Raw genomic sequence first — 17,591 nt, forward strand, 5'->3', positions numbered from 1 at the left:
CTCCGGCAACCACAGCTGCAACTATTGTACTGTACATTTGATAGGTTTGACACACATATAGACTTATACTGACACTGTATATATTTGTATTGCATACTGAATGTACACATACACCTTTGTAGTGTCAGTAAGTAAAGCAAATATCAAGCAAAACTAAACTACACAAGCATATCTAGTGCCCCCTATAGGCCATTCCATTTTCATTTACTAATTGACGGTATACAACAATATTAATAATAAGTATATTAATTCATTATTATAAGTTAATATTAAGAACTTTATCATAATTATTGTTCATGTTGACCATGAAGCGCTGGACACTTGTTGCTATGCCCCAAATAGTGATGTCACACAGATGTTCTCCACCCGCTGCTGCAGGCAAAAAACAACAGCTGTGAATTCACAGAATTTGGTGAGCAACACTAACCGAGAGTAATAAAAAGAACAGCAAGGGAAAGCAAATTTTGTTTTAACACAAAATAGAAAACTGCTTGACAACACTTTGAATACTCTTGCCGAGGCCTGGGCAGATGCTATACTTAAGCTCACAACCCTAGACTACAGCTCAGGTCCTTTGTCGACAAATACATTAAGAGCTGTTTCTAGTATTGATCGTTTCAGCGCTATAATTCATGGGCAAAATGCAAAAGGACTCTAAAGAATGGGCACAGAAATGAATACCAGTATTTATCCCTGAATCTGTACCATTTAGTTCCCATGGAGACATCGGTAAAGTATATAGCAACTGGTGACAGGTATAGCCAGGTATTTCTTCTTCATCAATAAATTCAAGCAGAACAAATGGATGATCATGAAATATGAATAAGACCATGGAGGAATCAAATAACTTCCATTTATTTTCTGTACAAACAGTCAAACCTTTTGTAGAAACTGTACAATACATCAACATGCTGCAACAAAAATGTCATGACAATAAGAGAAATATAGAAGACGTGTTAAGTAAATTTACTGTGCATATATACAAATCATAAATTACATTATTCTACCTTAAACATTCCACCATTGCAGATTATTGCTCTTTTGCTTTAATCAGTTAGGCAAGAGGCATCATCATCTGTGTGACCTTCAGAAGTCCCACATGAAGAGAACTTGGTTGCCCTTGCAGGTTTGTCAATCTCCATCTCATCGTTGGTTAATGACTCCACCCAAAAGGAAGCGTAGCACCTGGAGAACCTTTCACGAGACCGAAGCCAATGAAAGGCATCACTCACTCCAGCTCAGTGAAGCGGGCAAACATGGCTTTGCGGACACAGTCTTTATAAGTGTCTGAAGCGGTCAGAGTGTAGTTGCTGCCTTTGGTGCCAAGACCTGCTCCCTTTGTTCTCATCTGGGCCTGAAAAGAGAGAGGAGAACTTGAGTGAGCTTAATTCTTTTTAAGGTCTCCCCCAAATCTCCCCCTGGTTCAACAGAAGTGAATGTATATCCTGTATTAATGAACCGTACCGATATAGGCGTAGTGATTCCCTGCCGGTTTCTGCCAAGACCCGAACCCTCCTTCCATCCCATGGCCTGCAGCATTTTGTTCCCAATATTGTCACTGTTAAGACCATCTTTAGTAGGCTGCTCATAATTACTGCAAATAAATGGAGGGGGGGAAGAAAAAAAAAATCATCATTTGTGAAAACACACCAAATAAACAAAATAACAACTTGCTAGAACTAATTGTATAAAACAAGTTGCTTACACGACTGGGGCTGGTTGGCTGAATTTCTTCTTTTTAGCCACTGGGGGTTCTGGGATGCCATATTTCTCTCTCCTCTCTGCCGCTCTGTCTCTGTACTTCAGCTATGCGTAGAAGAAGGGAAAACAAGTTGAAATGGATCATGCAGCCTGAGCGACAGGGTGACAATATTACTCACTTTTAACTGGATGATTATAATTGAGCCAAACCTCAGTCTCCTTTCTCTCCAACTCTTCTAACTCTGCCTCGGTCATTTGGGTTCTGCGGTGGACCTCCAGGTTTTTCTAGGATGGAAACAGTGGGGAGTTTGAATATGTCAACGGTCTTATAGATTTCTGGACTTGATTTCTTTACCTTATTACAGCTGATAACAGAATGTTGACTCAATAACAATGTGCCATTACCTTATGGAGGTCAGAGAGTTGCTGATGTCGAAGTAGACTTTCCTTGTTGGGGAACTGTCTCCTACACAGTAAGCAAGCCAATTTCTTCCAGTCTGTCAGCTTGTCTTGGAGTCCATCAGCGCCATCAGGATCTGCTACACCCTCCTCAGGGTCACTATCTCCACTGTAGGCCGCCACAAGGCCACACTAAACACAGACAGGCAAGGATATTTTGCAAAATGGCAGAGTACAATTACAGTGCTGATATTTGTTTTGTATTTAAATCATCCGGATGGGTTAAATTAACTGTTTACCTTGGCAGCATTGACTGAGCTGGTTGGTGCCTCCTCTTCAGGGCCCTTGAACGCCTCTGGCATGAATCTGTCAAAACATCCTGCCTGCTGAAATATGATTGAGGACCATTATTTTAAAAGCCATTACAGTTCAATGTTTACATGTTCAGTCTTGGAGGTTTCTAGGGCTTAAATTAATGTTATTGTGCTACCTTCTTTTCAAACAGTGTGAAGCCTGCATCAGCAGCTGCCGCCTCCCTCCTGTCATCTTGACTAATAGGCTGAAAGCTACTCCTGAAGTTCTCTTTCTGCTTGTTAAGACTTTTAGCCCACCGCTCCATGTCTTTTGCAATCTGAAAAAAGAAAAAAATAATAATATAACATACAAATTTACAGTACTTAATCATTGTTTTTATTTTATAAATGGCCAAAGACAATAACATTTTCTTTTATAACATTACCAATATTCTGAAAATGAAAGTGTTGAAATAGGATTTGGAACACACCTGCTGAGCCGTCTTGCTCTTGGGCTTCTCCTTCTTCTCTTTGCCTTCTTTGCCACCGGCTGCTGAGCCACTTGGTCCTGCATTTGCATCACCCGAGGCTGGAACGTACATCTGCTTCTCACTGTCCCAGTACAAATACTGCTGGGTCTGGGAGTTGTAGTAATACTGGCAGGGAAGATGGAAATGAAAATAAAACCATGAAAACTCCTACTCCCACCCAACATAACGTATTTACACTTTCACGTGCACAACTTACATGTGTGTTTGGATCATAATAGAGGCCAGTTTGAGGGTCATAATAGTAGCCAGAGGACTCGTCATATTGATAGGTGGATGTGTCAGGAGCTGTGAATTACACAACAGAGCATTTGGACTCCAATATCCAGCACCACACTGTTCCAAAATGGCCCACAAAAACATCAATAGACACCAAACACATCATTGGGAGAGCTTCTTTTTAAACAGGTCCTCCCCTGAAGGCTCATACCAGTGCCTGTTTCAGCCATCTGTCCAGAGCCTGATGATGTACTGGGAGTGGCAGCAGTTGCAGATACAGGGAAAACTGGCAGAGACACACTTTCAGCATTTGAAAGCTGCCCAGTCTGGTTTTTTGCCTCCGGTAGCTGGCCAAGTGGCAAAGCCTGCAAGTGAAACAATAGATATTTAAGACTATTGCTTGGTTTAAAAAGCAGGCACAGAATTACCTGCTTCCTCGGGTCTTACCTGGACAGCAGCCTGAGCAATTATATGTGGTTGGTAGACTTGTACATTCTGTGAGATTCCAACACCAGCTGCAGTTGGAAGTATCTTTACCCCTGGAGCCTCTGTAATTATTAAGGCAAGGTTCAGTGAGACGTTTTCAAACACTCATTTACTCAAAACTTGAATCAGTGGCATCTCATACCTCCTAGGATCCCATTACCCTGGGAGGAGCTGGGTCCTGCTCCCTGCTGGTAGTATGACTGGTAGTCCTATTGTAAAAGTAACAGACACACACAAATTACTACTGAAGGGTAGTTTTGTACAAGGTGAATGCAAAAATGCCAAGCCATTCATGAATTTCCTGAATAGACCTCATTTTAATAGATGATTCATTTGTTCTACTTACTTGTGACAATGAAGGGAAGCCCTCTTGTAGGTAGCTGTACTCTGACATTCCGTCTGAGCTCTGCTGTGGCTGAGTTGAGGACCACTGGGCTGCAGCAATGGCAGTGCTGGCCACGGAAAAGGCACTTACACGATTCCCATCAGGAAGTAAAAGGTCCCTAAACGGTCAAAGCCCAGATGGTGTGAATGTCGGAGTCTTTATCTGTCCCACTTTATATCAATGGCAAAACCAAATACTTGTGCTTACTTTCTAGCGCTCTTTGCGTAATCCACCCCAATTGTTTTTCCATCCAGCTTCAGAGGAGGCTGCAGTCCCTGTAGGATAGTGAGCAGCTGAGAAGCCTCCTATGGAAAAAAAAAGGGAAACACAAACTAACATTTAGAAACTGACAAAGTAAAATTAATCACGTTTACATAATTACTGAGACATCCAAGACCGATAACAGATAACACCATTAGAAAAATCTAAACAACTACACATAACAGAGGCAGGTTACTGTAACTACTGGTAACATTGACACAGTGAATTGTTGATGCTAAATGAAAGAACAAGGCTGTACCAGAGGAGAGGAGAGCTGCACAAAGGCAAACCCTCTGTTCTGGCCCGTCTGCTTGTCTTTGATAAGGCGAATGTTGTTAGATGAGAGATTAGCGTAGGGAGCCAGGGCTGTCATGATGGCTTCAACAGTTGTCAGGGGAGCAATATTCCTCAGGATGATCGCTGCAGCACAAAGATTCTCATTAAAAATCAAATTTCATTCATTTTTTGTAAACAGTGGATTATGTCTAGATAACTGATAAGTGCTTACTGTCTCCGTAGAAATCCCCACTGGGTTGATTTTCTGTGACTCCAGTAACATTGCTGGTGTCATTTTCTGTTGAGACAACGACAGGAAGTAAAAAGTGCATTAACATCAAAGTTTAAAAATGTGTGCTGCAAGAAGTGGAATTTAGGTATATAATACCTTGCTTGGAGGAATCTGTGTTAAGTAAACCAATTAGCCTATTCCAGACATGTACATTGTTTAATTTAGTGGATTCTTTAGAGTGGCAAGACAATGTGGATGCCATTTTCCTATCTGCCCAGTTTGCCTCACTCTAGGGACAACTGACAGTAGTTCAGAAAATAATCAGAATGTGGCTAATCACAGGCCTCTAACACAAAACCTTTGTGCTGTTTCACAGCACTGTTCCTCTGTCTGACTGTCCGGATGTCTGCAGTCAGTGGCCTCTTGTTGATTTAACTACTTACCAACTTTGGCTGCTGAACATCTGAAGCACTTCAGCCTCCTCCGGAAATTGTACAGGCCACACTGCAAGTAACCGTTCACATCATTTTTATTACACACCTACTAATGCCCTCAACAGTGCTGCCTCAGAGAACACGCAATCTATATCGATACAGCATACCATACTTACCCAAGACAACGCCTGAACCTAGTATTGTCCAAATGTAGGGCTACCATAAATAAGCTGACAGGACTCTGACAATAGTAACTAATGGACCTAACATTTGTGGGGTGTTGTATTATTGTGTTGCCAACAAATCAAGACAGATCATCAACTTACAGTGTTGCAGAGCCAGTCTTCATACTTGTTTCTGGGGTGGCTGTAGTGCATGTCCACGATTTTCCCTTGGATGATCAGACGTTTCTGAAAGAGGACGAAAAAAATCAGTCAAGATTTCGTGGCAAGTGCTAATCTCATCAAAAGAGCAAGCATTGTTGGAGGGGAGAGAAGGGGAAGAGGGCCCCCCCACAGATAGCCTTTGTGGTAAAGACAGGCACATGATGTATATGTGAGCATGGTGTACAGAAGGTTCCTAAAGTGTTTGGGACCCGAGTGCCCAGACTGAGCTGGAGCAAAGTGTACAATGTGACCCTAAGAGACAATTCTGATTACTTTCTGTTAAACCAGGGATGGGCTTCCAACAACAAATATCACAGAGGAAAAGGAGACTTCCTTAAAAAAAAAAAATGAAAAAGATAAAAAAAAAAAAAAAAAGGCCCCTCTACCAAGGGGTGAGATGAAAAAAAGGGTTTACGTTAACATTCTGATTGTTAATGCCTCATTTTGCAAGGTAAATATAGTGTGGTGATTGTCTTATATGCAGACTTCTTAAGGAGATAACCACACAATCAATCTGCATCTTTGAAGCTCCTGTCTTTGCAGGGTTGACAGCATAAGCAGTATTTATATCTAGCAACAATTGAAACCTAAACTTAGATACTGAACTATATAACAAATAAGTACTGGTATTTTGTCATATTATAATATAAATAATACCCTTTTGCTCTATGGAAAACAATCCATGTATTTCTCAAACCATTCTGTAATGATCCCACACTGCTTATTCAGAACATTTTGGTTGCCTTTTGAGTTATTTTTCAAGATCTCCAAGGTTAAAACTAGACTTGGCGATTGGGAAGCAACCTGATTGGTCTCCATCCATCGGGTAGCATCTTGCAAGTGATAAAAGTCCACGAAGGCGAAACCACGGCTTATACCTAGAGACAGCATTCAAATATAGACGGGAGGTGTGTTAGTTAAAGTCCATGGGCATATTATTCAAACTGTGTCACAAACTGCTTCATGACCCAGGCTCCGTTGGATAAGCAATAGGCCATTCCTTAGGAGTTACCATAGCATTGTTTGAACCACACTCAAACAACAAAGTGTGCCTCTGCCAATTGACTCTCTTTTGTAAACTGCTGCTCTTACTTACCTTAAAGATCCACAATGATCCACAAGTCTTTAATACCTTAAGGTTTCAGTTTTCAGCAAATCATTACAAAACTCTTACTCCTAAACTGATATGGCAAAATGGGTCTAACTGGAAGCAGATTGGCCAAAGACTGGGGGAAGGAAGGGATCCCTGGTATATCCGGTTCTCACCTGTCTTCTTTTTCATCAGCCTGATATCCACTGGCTGTGGCCCCTCCAACTGGTCTATGGCAGCGCGAATCTGAAAGACAAGACAAAGACACAATTTATTTTAATGCTGATGTAAAAATCTGTTCAGCCCTGTTCAGTGGAACACGAGTTATGTATGATGAATTACATGCTTTTTTTCCTTACGGAGAGAAAGTTGCACATTTATACAAAACAACTGACCCCAAGAGGTATTACAACACTGCAAAAACAAAAACCAACTAGTACTTACATCATCCTCTGTGATGTGCGGAGAGAGACCCCAGAGCATGATAGTCTTGCTCTTCTTCTCATCCCCCTGGTCCCTTCTGTAATCCTGCTCTGGGTAGTCTCCATCAGAATGATAACCATCTTCTGATCGATCACTATTTCGTCGTTTCCTCTCTCTCTGCTTTACAAGAGAAACATTTGTGCATTGGTTAAGTGTGGATAAAACAAAACAGCAGACAATTTGGTGAAGTTTCCAAAAGATCAGTCAGTGAAAACTGAATAAACTACCTCTGGACTGTCTCTGGATCCTCGACGTTCTCCCTCATAACGGTCAGCGCGCCTGTCATCTCCCCAGCGACGCATATTGTGTTCACGATCTTGGTCCCTTTCACGTCTCTCACGCCAATCCGCGTCATCACGGGACTGCTCAGAGCCATATCGTCCACTGCGTTCAGTACGACCAATGCTGTTGAAAATGAAAGGAAACCAGAACAACTTCATTCGGATGTAACAGGTATGACTGGATAGTTGCACATAGCTATAAATATACTGAAACTACAGGCTGTTTGAGCTATCACAACAGCTTTCTGAACCAAGAGAGGACCCTTTAAATTAACGCTATGACTACTGAACTGGTGCAACACAGAAGCTCCCTAATCTACATAGTGCCCTTACCATAAAGTCTGGCTAAAAACGTTTTTGATGTCTTTCATAGGATTTGTGTATTTCGACATACAACATGGGGGAAAGTCACCCAGGGGTAATCTAACTAGTCAGCACAGGTATCGCTGATCCAAACTCTATCAATTGATCTATGCAGGCATTTTTAGGTAGGTCGGGCCCTGTCGATTCTTGGGCCTCTGTGGTAATACTGCGCATTTTTTATTTCTTTAAATAAGATATAAAATCGGGATTTGCTTCCAAGAAAAACGCAGCGAGGGAATCATACGACCCTAAACAGACATTACAATAACATTACTATTTAAAGGCATTGAAAGTGTAGAGTTCATTATGTTCCCTTTTGATTGTTGTAAAAGTCTCAGTGAAGTGTATTTCATTACATGTGGCCTAGCCTGAAGTCCTCTCCCTTCACAACCACATACACTCACTGCCATTTGCTACACCAGCCATGACGGACAGAGCAAACACCAGGAGCTTACTCACCGTTTATCGGCTCCCATTTCTTTCCACGGCTTCAGCGAACACCACCTTCAGACATCAAAAGACCCACTTAATTTGCAATTTAAAACGCCGAACTGAAAAAAACGCAACAATAGCATAAATCGCGAACAGATAAAAATTGAACAAAACGCAAAACGCTTGAAAACTGTTAAGATGGAACCGGACCAAAAGGCAGGCCTAATTGAAACAAACGGCGCAATAATATGATTCATTCTTTTGTAGTATCTCCTCTGAATGTACAGCAACTCACCAGTGTTGTTTTGAAGAACTGTATCAGCCGCTAAGAGTTTCTATTAGTTAATTCGGTTCCCATGTAGAACATTGCACATTCCAGAATTTGCTCATAACACTACGACAACACCTTCTTTGTCCCAGCATGCATTGCTGTATAGCCTGGTGGATTACGGGAGTTATTTATTACCGCATATTGTCTGTCAGGCATCTTTAGTCGCTATGTGTGACTCAATATACGCTCTGGAAAATAGTTCCGTTTAGGTAATGTTACGCAATGACGGGACTGGGATGATTTCCACACATGTTTTTGTTTGAGAATATGAGCGAGGCGTATTGTTACGCCAATACCGGGCAGGCAAAACCGAGGGCAACAAAAACGCCATTAATTCAGCCATTTTACTCCTTGTAGCTATTTCATATTATCATAACTAGTGGTCATACTTGATTGTAAAACCGCCTCGATTTCAAATATGAATTGTACATATTCTACATGCATTTTAACATCTGTCAATGGTAACTTTGAACCAGCCTAAATTAGATATGAATCTTTGTCAGTCTATCACATTGCATCAGAGTTCACAGCTTCCATATATTTGGGTCATTTCTGGCCATTTAACTCCTATTCTCATGGGCCTCCTTATGACTTTTGTGACATGGCAGCAGTAGTATATCTAATCGTGCTTTCATTTATCCATTTCTGGATAAAAAGTGATGTGTTTTGATGGAAGTTTGTGATGTGTACATACTAGTAATTACTGTACTACATTGTCATTTCTGACTGATTCCAATTAAATCTTGCTTGAAGATTTCAAATGTAAAAGATTTCCTTGTAGTTGTGAACAACTGCATATATATCAACACAGCTTAAAAAAACCCTGCAAAAACAGAACAGGTTTGCAGTAGTAGTCCATTATAATTACGACTTAATCACATGATCTTGGTCATTGTTTTAATTTATTACAGTATTTAAGTCACAAACAATTCACTGTACAGGCAGGTCCTCAAAGATGTGTTACACAGTAATTTGTTCAGCTTGGCACACAGGAATGTTCCCCTTTTTATAACCGTTTGATGTGTTAATGACATTATTGACAATAATCACAGTCAACAAGTTGACCTATTTATCTGAAAATGACATATTGATCTTATTCTTGTTTAGTAACACTGAAGATGCTTAAGTCACTGATACCCAAGAGAGAATGTTCTATACAAATGTGTCGGGAGATCAAACAGCACAAAAGAACTCAAGACATAAAATATAAAAATGATCCACATGGTCCCAAAAAAAGGAGTGTGGAATTCATCACACTGAATCCAAAACAGTTAGGGTGGCGGGCGGGCAGGTGGACCTATGATGCAATGGATCTTCATGTTGACATCTAGGTCAAGGTCTCCCCCTTTGTAACCTGTATAAAAACACAAATAGGTGTTAATATTATGCAGTATTGCTCATATGCTCAAGGCACCATGTTTATAATATTTTCTTCTGTATTAACAGAGCCATACATACATTTTGACTATTTGATTACTTTCATTATCTGCAATTTACTCACCCTTGCCTCAATATACTCAATCCTTCTCTCTAGGGCTGTCAGTTTCTCATTTAGTGTAGCCAAACGAGACCGACATGACATATCTGAGGAGAAATAAAAGCCAGTGTAAACGTATATAGGAACATGGATCATGTTTTCCCTGTAAACATTCAATGCAATCATGAAACAACTACATATAAATGTGTATAGCGGTTGTAAACAGCCACCGTAGACGAGCACAATACAAAAATAAAGGAAATTAACACATACGAAGACCGATCGGCAACCTTAATTGTTAATAAGACAACCGTCAGCACATGAGTTACATATTAGGAATTATAAACGATGATGTTTCTATGATGCATTCGCTTTGGCCTCAGAGCCATTTGCTGCAACATTATCATCACCCCGTCGCTCTATTATCTGTGATTTGACAATCAAAGCCGATACCCTGATTAACCAGATAATGAACATAAACAACAACATATATACATTTACGTTACATCATCATATCATAATAGTTCCCGAACTGAACGACATCGAGCTCGCAGCTAGCTGGGAGTGGCCGTAGAAAACGTTGACATCGCTAGCTTCACTGCTAGCTGAGGCGAGCTACGAAAACATGGTTGCCATTGGTCGTAAATTCGATTTAATCCAGTCGAGTGCTTACCAAACGAGTTCAGAAAGTCGGCGATTTTCTTTATACTGCTGGTAATCACTTCTATGTACTCTCGATTCGCCCAATCCTGGTGAATCTCTCTCTGCACTGGGTCTTCCTGGCCCGCCATTTTGGATGTGAAACAGCGGCGATAGCCTGTGTGTAACCAGGAAGCTACACATACACGGACTCATGACAGGAATACAAACATTGCTTTTTTTTAATGACGAAAATAATAATTTTAATAATATGCACTGTTCTCGGTATAATACGGTAGTGTTTATTTGCGTCCATATAGTCAGGGTCTTCACAATATCATGTTTATTCAGTTGTCGGACATTTTTAAAGTGCTACTCCTGACGTAATGAGACAACGGGACTAAATTGAAAAAAAAAAAAACTTAAGTTATATCAAACTCTTTAAGCATATTTATGATGGATAGTTCACATGTAAGACAAACACTGTCAATTAAATACTTTGAAACGAAATATATTGGTAACAATGGCATTTATTTGTGTCAGTTTTCCTCCATTAATTCTTCGATATTGCTCATACAGGGTAGTAGAGTCAGGATTTTTACATTTACATCAGAAACCCCCCTCACAAAAAGGTTTTGAGGAGTTTCTTCATTCAGTAAATATGCTGCTCAACCACAGTGTTTCCTTTTACTGAACAGGCCAATGTGACATAATAACATTCACAAATATTTTAACCAATATGAACATAACAAGCTCTGAGACACTTTACTGGACCCTCTTGAGCAGCTCTTTAATGTCCGCCTCTATGTCACTGGTTAGGTAATTTCTGCTGTAACGCTTGTAAGGTTCCCCATCAGGACTGACCAGGAACTTCTCAAAGTTCCAGGAGATGTCGTTTCTTCTGACCGGACTCCACATGATGTATTCGGGATCACTCATGAGAGACATGGCGTCATCAGACGGGAATGGCAACTTCTCCTTTAGGTAGACAAACAAGGGGTGAGCATCCTTTCCATTCACGTCCACCTTCTCAAGGAGCTGGAACTTTGGTTCAAAGCCATTTCCTGGACGGACATACTTCAGAGACGTTAGGATTTCATCATTCTTGCAATTCTCCTGTTGTCAGAAAAATACACAAATAACTGACAGTTAAATTGAAAGCGACATCTGGGGTTCAGCATAATTTGTCGCTAATAGTTTATTTACGTTACCATTACTTAAACATATGCTTCATTAAAATCCAAACAAAATAGCCAACACATGATAGTTCAACTTTTTCTGCAAGGTCATTGTGACTCATCAGTGTCTCTGGTGTGCTGGGGAGCCTGAACACAACACAACACCATGGACCACCTTACACAAGTGCAGGTGAACCGAACGCTGCAATTATTGATGAATTTAGTTCCACCTGTGCTTTGAATATAAATTGAATATTTTAGTTTAGACTGTGACCAACCTGATGTCCAAACTGGTTGCAGGGTGCACCCAGAATAACAAGTCCTTTGGCGCCGTAACGCGTGTGGAACTCGTTCATCTGAGTGTAGTCCCTGGTAGTTGTTCCTCAGAGTGACGCCACATTCTCGACGAGGACGACTTTACCCTTCAGCTCGGAGAAATTCAAAGTCTTTCCAGACAGCAACCTAGCAGACAAATCGTAAAGCCTTTTCGCGTTTCCTGCCATTTTGGTAGATAACAACGGATTTTACCACGAGCAATCCTGAGTCTGTTGTGCCTTTGACACATCCAGGGCAATATGTCCTCAAGTCCACGCCCCCCTTTTAGTATGAGGCGTTACGTCCAAATGCAATTGTTATGTTTACTGTAAAATAAAGTATTTCCTGAGACGATACACAATTCCGCACACAAACTTTCCATGTCATATCAGCGTTACAAAATAATCGCCGAATATGTCTTCGGTATTGGTTGTCTATCTCTGCTGACTCTTGGATCTTCGCAACATCATTCTTTCGCAATACAGGAAGTAGTTCCTAAACACGGACCGTATCAAAAGTGTGGACATCTTATCACCTAGGTGCATTGGGATATCAAATGACGATCCTAAAAATGTCTTATTAACGGTTAGATTTAATCGTATTGTTGCAGAACATTGATCAACATTTGGCCCAAAGTGTTGCCAGGTTTTGTGATGTAGTGTATGTGTTTGACCGCTAGATGGTAGTATCGCCACAATGTACCTTACCTTCTTGTAAGGTTCTTGTTACGAGTCTTTTCTTATTACAACGACAAAAAATAAGAGTTATCAATAGTATTTCTGTCTCTTTTCGTCCTTGTTATGTATTGGCATCTAAAGTTCGTAACTACCAAAGCTTTTTGTCTCCAGCCACAAGTCCAGCTTTGTTACCTGGGGACAAAGTAATTCATATTATTTGCTTTATGTCTAAATAAACCTTAACACCTTTTATTTATCACCTGTTCCACTCATTAATTTGATAAACAGCCAGTGGATATCCCAAGGGTTTGATTAAGTTTTCGTTTAGCGCTTCATTTGAATGATGACATAGTCAATCCACTAGGGGATGCTATAAATTACAAGACAAGAGGACAGGACTTTCCCTAAAACGCGCGTCTCTTGTCTGTGCGAGTACCGAAGAAGTTGCTCAGGCGAAATCTCGATCTGTAAAATGCGTGGTGGGCGTCATTAAGACTGAGGGTACCTCAATCCCCCAGCAGATGGAGCAAATTTGTACAGACTGAACCGACAGCGATGTATACTTCCTCGTTAGTATAGTGGACAGTATCTCCGCCTGTCACGCGGAAGACCGGGGTTCGATTCCCCGACGGGGAGTGTCATACCTTTTTCCGTGGCAGTGGCTCAGTCCATAGCGGACTCTGCTTGAGAAGCGGAGGGTGGCCGGTCCGAGTCTCCTGTCAACCCAAAGCGTCTATTGGCAGCTGGCAGCCAAAGAGTTGCCAGTTTAACTCCGCGGTGCCATTGTGCAGGTCACCGGACGCTGGCTGCTGCCTCCGGTGCAAGGGGAGCGCAAATGTCTAAAACAAATAAAAATATAAAGAGTTCTTTCTTTATACAAAAGACTTTGGTGAGATTTTTGGACAGTTGCAGAGCTGCATGGGTTCTTAGCTTGCTGCTTCTTGAACAATCGCATGACTGCCATAGGGAAGACAGGAAAACCAAAAGCAGATAGTGAAGCGGGAGACTCACAGAGACATGGCTTGTTCCAAACAAAGAAGAGATGACTCAGAAAACAGAGCGCTGAAAGGTGAATGGACACACAAGTATGCATTATTTCGGCCTGTAACAATTACAGAATGGCCAGTGTGTCTCATATGTTCAGAGTAATCATAAATCATAAAAAGTGGAATCTTAAAAGTGCCAGTTTAGCACTTTGTTTTTCACACACACACACACACACACACACACACACACACACACACACACACATAGTATACAACGATTTTCTGTTTTAAATATATATTTCAAAAACGTAGGAAAAGCTTTTGTTGCCCAGAAGAATCACTTTCATCTTCGGTTAAACCTCAATTTTGTCAAACATGTGCACTTTATAGGCCTTTTACAGAATGTGCTAAGAGTAAAGACTCACAGCACTGATCATTTTTTCAAGATTGTTTATTTAAATGTAAAACATTTCCTCAAGATGTTTCCTCAAGATAAAAAAGTGTCCCATTCCAACGTTGATGTTAATCCTAATATCACATGATACCAACTGTAGTGTGTAGTTCCTGGGTAACTGCTGGACTAAAGTGGAAACCCTGAAAGAAAAACACATTTCATATTGTACAGCCTACACAAAACCAAACACAATGAAATAACTGAAACTATATTTTCATCATTTGAGTTAAATCTTCTGGGAACTACTAAAGCAGTTTCATAAGACATCTTTTAACATTCTAATACTAGCACTCTCAACCACTGTGGTTCCTGGTGAAGTAATGGCAATAATGATAAGCTAATGTAATGTGATTGGAATGCACACACCCCTATACACACATTTACAATCCTTTCCTGTCACACCTGTGGCAGCTCGACTGAAAGATGTCCAAAAGGGACAAAGCCCACTGACCCATGCGATTCCCCTCACATTAAGGTCACAAGGGCATCATATCCCAGTCTGTTTCCCATGGTAGATCACAGCCTTGGGGCACTGCAGCTCCGGCTCCTGCCCCTGGCCTCTTGAGTAGAGGCCCATCGGAGCAGCCGGAGATTGTGTAGCCATGCACAAATGAATTGTCTCATCTGTCTGAACCCTCACGTGTCACTTTAAAAGGACATGCTACCATGCTGATAGGGTTAGAATTAAGGTCAAGAGGAGAGCGGAGATTGGCTGAAGCGTAGTCTGTGTGAAAAGGCCAAGGGAGGCCCTCAGAGGTCCTATGCCTGGTTACGGCTGAGGATCGGTTACACAAGAGGGTCGGAATGATTTGATGTGGAACCAGAAATCAAAGGTCACATACACAGAGTGGCATGATATTACTGCTTGAAATACCGCGGCTCTGCGCATCACTTTGTCGTCACTCAAGATAGGACCATTAAAGTGTTTACAGAGATTCACTTGGTTGGCTCCTTTTCAATTGAGCTTGGCTTGAAAGCAATGAGCTCACACTTTGAGGAAGCCTAGATCCAATAAAAGACTTCCCCAAGGGTGTAAATAGCCCACATCTAATAATGACATTATCATATCAGAGTGGCCTGACATCCCAGTGGTAATAACCACTCCAGACCACAGCAATTTATTAATCATTAACAGGTGTCTAATGTCATCGGTGAGCTCATCTAATAGGGCAGGTCCCAAAGAAGATCCAAAGAAAAACCACGCAAGCCCCAGAAGTCTCTGATGAGGTGATGGTCCTTAAAGAATTGGTTGCCCACCAAGGTTTGGTTGGCCACGCTGTGGGCATCATTGGAGCCGGGAGCCCACCGCTGCGATGTGAGCTGATCACACAGATGTGGCTTGGAGCTCTGGCTGAGTGGAACTGATTAAACTCTAACAAGCCTGTTCCAGCTTTGATCCACCCTGTAGTCTTCTTTCTGTCTCAGTGTTTCCTAATCCACTCCACAGTACAGTACAATCCTCACTGGCTCAATATCAACAACCACTGAGAAATGTCAATATTAGTCATACACACGCCCACCCAGATTTATAATCCATGCTCTTCATCCTCTTTATATTAGTCACCACTCCTCCCCAAACCTCTACTCCTTCCTTTTTACAGTAATGTGTTGGTGTGAGGGTCATGCTTTTTGTGAATATAACTGCCATTTTACACTAATGACATCAGCATGTGCTGCTAACTTTAGCTCCTCCTGAGGGCCAGATGTTGGCTGGCAGGATCAAACACTGGCTATCCCCCCTCTTACGGTCACATTGTTAGGCAGGCCAGGAGAGCTTTTGGAAGTCACACATATTTCCACACAAACGTCTGTTCCTCTCCTGAAACCACAACTACAACCACAAATATGGGCACACCCGTATGTGGCACTTTAAATTACTGTGTGATTTGGGGAAGAAACATACAAAGGTATGTTGTTGAGTTTTCTTTCCCGTACAACTTTGTATGGTAGAGGACAAAGAATATGTTTTCAACCATCTTAAAGCGAAATGAGGGATAAAAACAACATGCTGTGACTTCACCTTCCTGTATACGGTATAAATATGATCTACACCCACAATTTACAGCTTCTTACCCGTAACTGCTACCCAATATCAAAGCACTTCTTTCAAAGGCTTCTGCGGTCGATGAATGTTACTGGTATCAGTTCCACGGACGAAACAGATACACCATCAGGAGAGAAATATGTTGGAGCTGTGTAAGTATATAAGTGCAAAGCAGGGTAGACGCTGTGAGACGCTGCATAACATTGACCTTTGACCCCATAACGATGCTTAAGCTGCCGTCATGGGTTCGGTGCATCACAGGTGGACTCTTGGCACGCAAATAAAGATGTGTTTAATGAGCTTGAAGGGCCTTAAAACACCAAAATGGCCAGACAAGAGAGACTGGAACTCCCGACCAACGGCCCCAGGCCCAAAACAGCTGCTTTAGATTTGTTTCCTGTTATTTGCTCCATTTCTCACCGTGACTTTTAGGAGAGGATTGAAAGTCACCTTAGAGCTCACCTCAAAAGTTCAGACGCGAGCGGTTATAAAAAATCAATCAACATGGCGGGAGATCATTAAAGCAACCGAAACTGTGTCAATATGGTGTTTGACCCTGGGACCCCCACTTGATGTCGGTTGACCCCGTTAAGCTTGTTTATTCTTTTGCATGATATTTTATTAAAGGGCTAAGCTGCAGATCCTTATGCGGGTTCCTGTGTTGAAGGCCGAAAAGGTGTCTACCATCTGCCAGTAACAGCCTGCAGGCCTTCCTACATGTTTTGAACAGCACTCGGGGCATTTGCATTCCATTTTAGACAAACGAATAACATCCGCTTCATCATAGCGGCGGTGGGAAAGTTTTCCGTCGTCCCCTCATAGAAAGAAATGGAATATCCGGATGTCTGTGTACCAAACAACATCAACATGTGAATCCAGCATTTGAATCTATTGATGTAGTCTTAGACAGTTACTGTAAATCTTTCTGGGTAAACGTTAAGCCAGTGGGTGAGTGAATATGAGCTGGAAGAATAAGAAAGGAGTCAGTAGAATCTGTAACACATGTCTGAGTGTGTTTTTGTGGGAGAAAATCAGTGTGAGCTGGCACCGAGTTTGTTTACGTGGGTGGGCACAACACAAAGCCAAAGAGAGAGTGATCAAGAGGCATTTGTGTTGTACTTTGTGTGTCTCTGTGTGTCATTGAGGGAGTGGGTTACACAAAAGATAACCTTGACTTTGGAAGTTATCAACATATAAAACGATGAGCATACAAATGAGATG

General features: G+C 41.5%; 3 protein-coding genes and 1 non-coding gene across 6 annotated transcripts; 1 reads left to right on the forward strand and 3 right to left on the reverse strand.

Moving 5' to 3' along the window:
• Nucleotides 1-839: 839 nt before the first annotated feature.
• On the reverse strand, nucleotides 840-8,703 carry rbm5 (RNA binding motif protein 5). Of its 3 annotated transcripts, none has more exons than XM_076141258.1 (24): nucleotides 8,565-8,703; nucleotides 8,297-8,341; nucleotides 7,421-7,598; nucleotides 7,155-7,313; nucleotides 6,887-6,956; nucleotides 6,425-6,498; nucleotides 5,561-5,644; nucleotides 5,244-5,304; nucleotides 4,801-4,866; nucleotides 4,552-4,712; nucleotides 4,239-4,336; nucleotides 3,993-4,149; nucleotides 3,789-3,855; nucleotides 3,608-3,708; nucleotides 3,372-3,525; nucleotides 3,141-3,229; nucleotides 2,885-3,049; nucleotides 2,591-2,731; nucleotides 2,400-2,486; nucleotides 2,107-2,292; nucleotides 1,912-1,986; nucleotides 1,706-1,806; nucleotides 1,465-1,594; nucleotides 840-1,354 (listed from the first exon to the last, which is right to left on the reverse strand). In XM_076141258.1, the coding sequence occupies exons 2-24, from the start codon at nucleotides 8,311-8,313 to the stop codon at nucleotides 1,229-1,231; spliced, it is 2,547 nt and encodes an 848-aa protein (XP_075997373.1). In that variant the 5' UTR covers nucleotides 8,314-8,341; nucleotides 8,565-8,703; the 3' UTR covers nucleotides 840-1,228. The 3 variants fall into 3 exon arrangements, with proteins under 3 accessions (XP_075997373.1, XP_075997374.1, XP_075997372.1); XM_076141259.1 differs by having other exon boundaries at nucleotides 7,155-7,310; nucleotides 8,297-8,388; nucleotides 8,565-8,702; XM_076141257.1 differs by having other exon boundaries at nucleotides 8,297-8,388; nucleotides 8,565-8,702.
• A 780-nt stretch (nucleotides 8,704-9,483) lies between these two features.
• On the reverse strand, nucleotides 9,484-10,908 carry brk1 (BRICK1 subunit of SCAR/WAVE actin nucleating complex). The gene is made up of 3 exons (XM_076141268.1): nucleotides 10,751-10,908; nucleotides 10,102-10,184; nucleotides 9,484-9,954 (listed from the first exon to the last, which is right to left on the reverse strand). The coding sequence occupies exons 1-3, from the start codon at nucleotides 10,866-10,868 to the stop codon at nucleotides 9,928-9,930; spliced, it is 228 nt and encodes a 75-aa protein (XP_075997383.1). The 5' UTR covers nucleotides 10,869-10,908; the 3' UTR covers nucleotides 9,484-9,927.
• Nucleotides 10,909-11,228: 320 nt separating this feature from the next.
• Nucleotides 11,229-12,512, reverse strand: LOC142991218 (glutathione peroxidase 2-like). The gene is made up of 2 exons (XM_076141267.1): nucleotides 12,173-12,512; nucleotides 11,229-11,832 (listed from the first exon to the last, which is right to left on the reverse strand). The coding sequence occupies exons 1-2, from the start codon at nucleotides 12,395-12,397 to the stop codon at nucleotides 11,482-11,484; spliced, it is 576 nt and encodes a 191-aa protein (XP_075997382.1). The 5' UTR covers nucleotides 12,398-12,512; the 3' UTR covers nucleotides 11,229-11,481.
• Nucleotides 12,513-13,450: 938 nt separating this feature from the next.
• trnad-guc (transfer RNA aspartic acid (anticodon GUC)) lies at nucleotides 13,451-13,522 on the forward strand. Its single transcript has one exon. It is a non-coding gene; the product is annotated as a tRNA-Asp (tRNA).
• Nucleotides 13,523-17,591: the final 4,069 nt, after the last annotated feature.

Source organism: Genypterus blacodes, unplaced genomic scaffold (genome assembly GCF_046128005.1).
Source record: "Genypterus blacodes isolate CSIRO-AG114 ecotype Tasmania unplaced genomic scaffold, CSIRO-AGI_Gbla_v1 ptg000017l_1, whole genome shotgun sequence".
Classification (NCBI taxonomy): domain Eukaryota; kingdom Metazoa; phylum Chordata; class Actinopteri; order Ophidiiformes; family Ophidiidae; genus Genypterus; species Genypterus blacodes.

Excerpts from the sequence above, each read along its gene's own strand:
- rbm5 (XM_076141258.1), bottom strand. Across the intron at positions 4,150-4,238 it reads TACGCAAAGAGCGCTAGAAA|GGACCTTTTACTTCCTGATG; the intron begins GTAAGCACAAGT and ends TTGACCGTTTAG. Across the intron at positions 3,230-3,371 it reads GATGGCTGAAACAGGCACTG|CTCCTGACACATCCACCTAT; the intron begins GTATGAGCCTTC and ends TGTAATTCACAG.
- brk1 (XM_076141268.1), bottom strand. The coding sequence starts at position 10,868 with ATGGCGGGCCAGGAAGACCCAGTGCAGAGAGAGATTCACCAGGATTGG. Across the intron at positions 10,185-10,750 it reads CGACTTTCTGAACTCGTTTG|ATATGTCATGTCGGTCTCGT; the intron begins GTAAGCACTCGA and ends ATTTCTCCTCAG. Across the intron at positions 9,955-10,101 it reads TTGAGTATATTGAGGCAAGG|GTTACAAAGGGGGAGACCTT; the intron begins GTGAGTAAATTG and ends GTTTTTATACAG.